Here is a 3,857-nt window from a genome sequence, read left to right as displayed (position 1 = left end):
CATGAATACTAAAGCCTTCATTTATCTGCATCACACAATCTCCTTGCTTGTTCTATCACATTTTTCTTGTCTCCACGGGAACCCTCTCTGTCCCCCATTCTCCCTACTCCTTCAGCCCCTGAGATTATCCCTTTTCTCCTCTCATGTCAATGATATATATACAGAATATACATAGAATTACAGAATCATAGAAAATTAGGGTTGGAAGGGACCTCAGGAGGTCATCTAGTCCAGTGGTTCTCAACCTTTTTTGTATTGGGACCCATTTGTAAACATCAATGGCCAGTCCTGATCCAGTGCCTCCCACCCCCAGGCCCCAAACCCTCCATGTGTGGGGCAGGGGGGCCCCCAAGCAGCCTCTCACAAGCTGGAACTCTGCGAGCCTGCAAGGGAAAAGCCACAGTTTCCCACGTTTTTCTCCTTTAAAAGAGAACCCATTTTAAAGTATGTTCACGGCCCTTTCATATATTCTTGCGACTCACTTTTGGGTCACGACCCGCAGGTTAAGAAATGCTGATCTAGTCCAGCTCCCTGCTCAACGTAGGACCATCCCCAACTAGATCATCCAAGATTAGGCTTTGTCAACTTGGGTCTTAAAAACCTCTAAGAATAGATATACATATCCAATGGATATGTATATGTCTGTGTGTGTGTGTGTGTGTGGGTGTGGGGGTGGGTGGGGGTACATACATACGTGTGTGTGTGTGTGTGTGTGTGTGTGTATACACACACACACACACACACACACACACGTATGTATGTATATGTGTGTACACACACACACACACACACACACACAATAAGACAGGGAAAGAAAATGTTCGTATGGACCTTGAGGTGTTTGAGGTAAAGCAGGGGTTTTCAACCTTTTTTAGTCTAAGTACCCCTGGTGGCCGGACGCTGAGTGGGGAGTGGGGGCGGTCTGTACAAGGCAGGTACAATGCATGGTCAGGAGGGGATGGAGCACTGCCGCCTCCCAGGAGCAGGACGGAGGCAGGGTGGGGAAGCTCACTGGGCTGGTGTGTAGCTGCGGCAGCTGCTGTAAGCTTCCCAGCCCCACAGAGGGGCACCACTCCCCTTTCCCCGCCCTGGCATTGCTCCTGGGAGGCAGCAGCGCTCTATCCCCGCCTGCCTGTGTGTACCCCTTAGGACCTGTCCAAGTACTCCCAGTGGTACTTGTACCCCCGGTTAACAAACCCTGAAGTAATTACTGCCTACTCGCTTCTAATTTTCAGAGTATATCTATGCTGCTTTAGTCACAGTAATGACAGCAGTGTTGTATAGAAGTCAACACTAGCTTTACTACCAAGAAGGCCTATCCCATGACAGCAGTATATACCTGCCCCTAGTCCATGATGGCCTCATCCTGTCTGAATGGTAAAATTTGATTCCTGGTTACTTATATGTACATACAAAGCTGTTATTAATGCCTGTAAAATTCTTGCTTTGCATCTCCTTCTGGATTTGAAGTGCCCCAGGATGCTTTATGATTTCATAGATAGTGCTGAAGCTTGTAAAGATGCCACATTGTAAGTTTTTTTGCCTATTACATTTGGCACACATCAATCTTCATGCCTGGAAGAAAACACAACCTACTAACATGCATCTTCTTCAAGTCGGGTATAGGAAACAATCTGAAATGAAAGATTATTTGAAGTTATTTAGCTCAAGAAAGTCAGGGAACAAGACTATGTAATCAGGACAGTTTTTAACATTTTTCACCTGAGCAGGTATCTTGTGCAAAGTTCTTGCAAGCCTGAGAAAAACAAGGGAAAACAGGTGAAGCTGGATCATAAAGGGGATATGTGCTAATCTACCTCTAACACAGGGGTGGGCAAAGTCTGGCCCATGGGCCAGATTTGGGAGCAGGGGACTCCATTTCCCAGCAGCCCCTGCCCATGTTGCTACAGCTGGTCTCCGTGGAGACCCTGGGAGGGGTGAGGCCATGACAGTGTGGGGCTGGGGTTTTCTATGGAGACCAGCCCTAAGCCATATTGGCAGGGAGTGCAGCTAGCAGGGGAGCTGCTCTGAGGCTGGGATTTTGCAGTGGTGAGAGTGTGGTCCAGAGTCAAGGCAGAGCCACAGGGGCATGCAGGCAGCAGGCTGGGGCTCTGCTCCAACTCCAGACCATGTGGTCACCGCTGCAAAATCCCAACTGCAGCCCTAGCCCCAGAGCAGCGCTCTGTGCTGCCCTGCCAGGGCTAGTCTCCATAGAAACCCCAGCCCCCACACTGTCACGGCCCCACCCCTCTCAGGGTTTCTATGGAAACAGGCCACAGCAATGTGGGCAGTGGCTGCTGGGAAATGGAGTCCAGCCACTGGCAGGATCCTCCACTTTGCCCACCCTTGCTCTAGCACCTCAGCATACAAATCTGAATTTGGCCATTTTTTTCCTGCACTTCTACAGCTCACTGGCAATGGTTTAGAGACCATTTTTAAAGTCAGCATAATCCTGCATCTGAATCTGAGCTCCCAAACATGTCATTTAAGAAAATATACTTACCACTGACTGAAGTGGTGTTCCCGGAAACATGAACTGCATCTGCTGGGCAAGCATTGCTGCTGCAGTTTTCTGCTGGATTAAGTTGTTTCTGCCATTAATTTCTAGTTGAGTTTTTAAATGTGTTGGTGGATGGAGATACTTGCAGTTCTCCCTCGTACAACGTCCCTGAAAAAAAAGTCATTCATTACTTTATAGCTTTTGATGGCAGTTTAGCACCTTGAAGCAAAATATTACACCATTAATTAAACAACAACTATTGAAACACAGCTTTTCAATAGAATTGACTGACTAGGAGCTGTTCACATCCTACAGCCTAGCTGCCAACCATTAACCCTAGTGGCTCATTAATGCTATTATACACTGAAAATGAAAAAAAGGCTTAAAAAAAAAGCAAGCAAAGAGCACTTTAATTGGTAACTAAAGGGCACTGTTGTGAAATTAATACCCTGAATCTTAATTGGGCTACTTGGATTGGCTTTCAAGATATGCTGACCAGGACATCTTGTCTTAACATAGTATAAATGTTCATGTGAATATCAGTAATACTAATAATAGCTTTTAAACTAGCTATATTAAAAGTTTGTTTGTAAAAGTATAAATCTTAATTTTTCTGCCATTCCCTATGCTTCCATTTCAATGTATATAAGTATGTATTACAATTTACAGCATACAGGGTCAAGTCCTTGGCCCAATTACACCAGTGTTAGTTTATAGTGTTTCTATTGAAGTTACCTCAGATTTACAAGCTAGCCTAGTATATTTGAAGATCAAAATTAACAGGAATAAGAATGGCTGGCCAGAAGGAACACAGCTAATACTACTTGGAGATGATAAATCCATAACCGTCTAAAACAGACATTGTTTAACTGACTTTTACCTCCTGCACCCCATTATATAATTAAGATAAACACTTTTAGATTATTAAAATAAATGTAATCATAATATAATATTATAAAGCATGTAGCAGCAAAATTGTAAATTCAAAAACTATATATAATCCTTAAAGTAGGCATAACGAACATGCCTCTCTCTCATTTTCCTATTGGAGGAGAATGTATAATAATAAACAAACAGAAATAAAGATGGCAAGTTACCTTTTGGGTGGTTCAAGTTTCTTTAAAACAAAGGAGGGGCTATTAGCTTGGCCTTATGAGTGTCTGGCTTTAACCAAGAAGGGGCAGTCAAGAGATGCACTGATATAATTCCTCCAAACAACTGAAACCATGCTGAGAACTAGCAGAAGCTAAATCTGTCCTCACTGATCAAGAGGGACCAACACATCATACCTGTATTAGGATGAGTAGATGCAATTACAACAATTTTACAGCACATAAAGATTGTGAGGTTTTAAGAT

The 3,857-nt window shown here is 43.9% G+C and overlaps 1 protein-coding gene across 5 annotated transcripts in view; it reads right to left on the bottom strand.

Moving 5' to 3' along the window:
• Window positions 1-1,423: 1,423 nt before the first annotated feature.
• The window catches only part of LOC106723300 (muscleblind-like protein 2), an 88,917-nt gene continuing 86,483 nt past the window's right edge, over window positions 1,424-3,857 (bottom strand). For all 5 annotated transcript variants that reach the window (XM_014527431.2, XM_025195435.1, XM_025195436.1 and 2 more), the window contains 3 exons: window positions 2,504-2,668; window positions 1,723-1,756; window positions 1,424-1,634 (listed from right to left, as the gene is read on the bottom strand). In XM_014527431.2, coding sequence (XP_014382917.2) covers window positions 1,612-1,634; window positions 1,723-1,756; window positions 2,504-2,668 — 222 coding nt within the window. In that variant the 3' untranslated portion in view covers window positions 1,424-1,611. The remainder of the gene's footprint in view (window positions 1,635-1,722; window positions 1,757-2,503; window positions 2,669-3,857) is intronic.

The sequence above is a fragment of the Alligator sinensis genome, unplaced genomic scaffold, assembly GCF_000455745.1.
Source record: "Alligator sinensis unplaced genomic scaffold, ASM45574v1 scaffold1148_2, whole genome shotgun sequence".
Taxonomy (NCBI): Eukaryota; Metazoa; Chordata; order Crocodylia; family Alligatoridae; genus Alligator; species Alligator sinensis.
The sequence above is the reverse complement of the archived record's forward strand: the minus strand, read 5'-3'. Positions and strand labels throughout refer to the sequence as shown.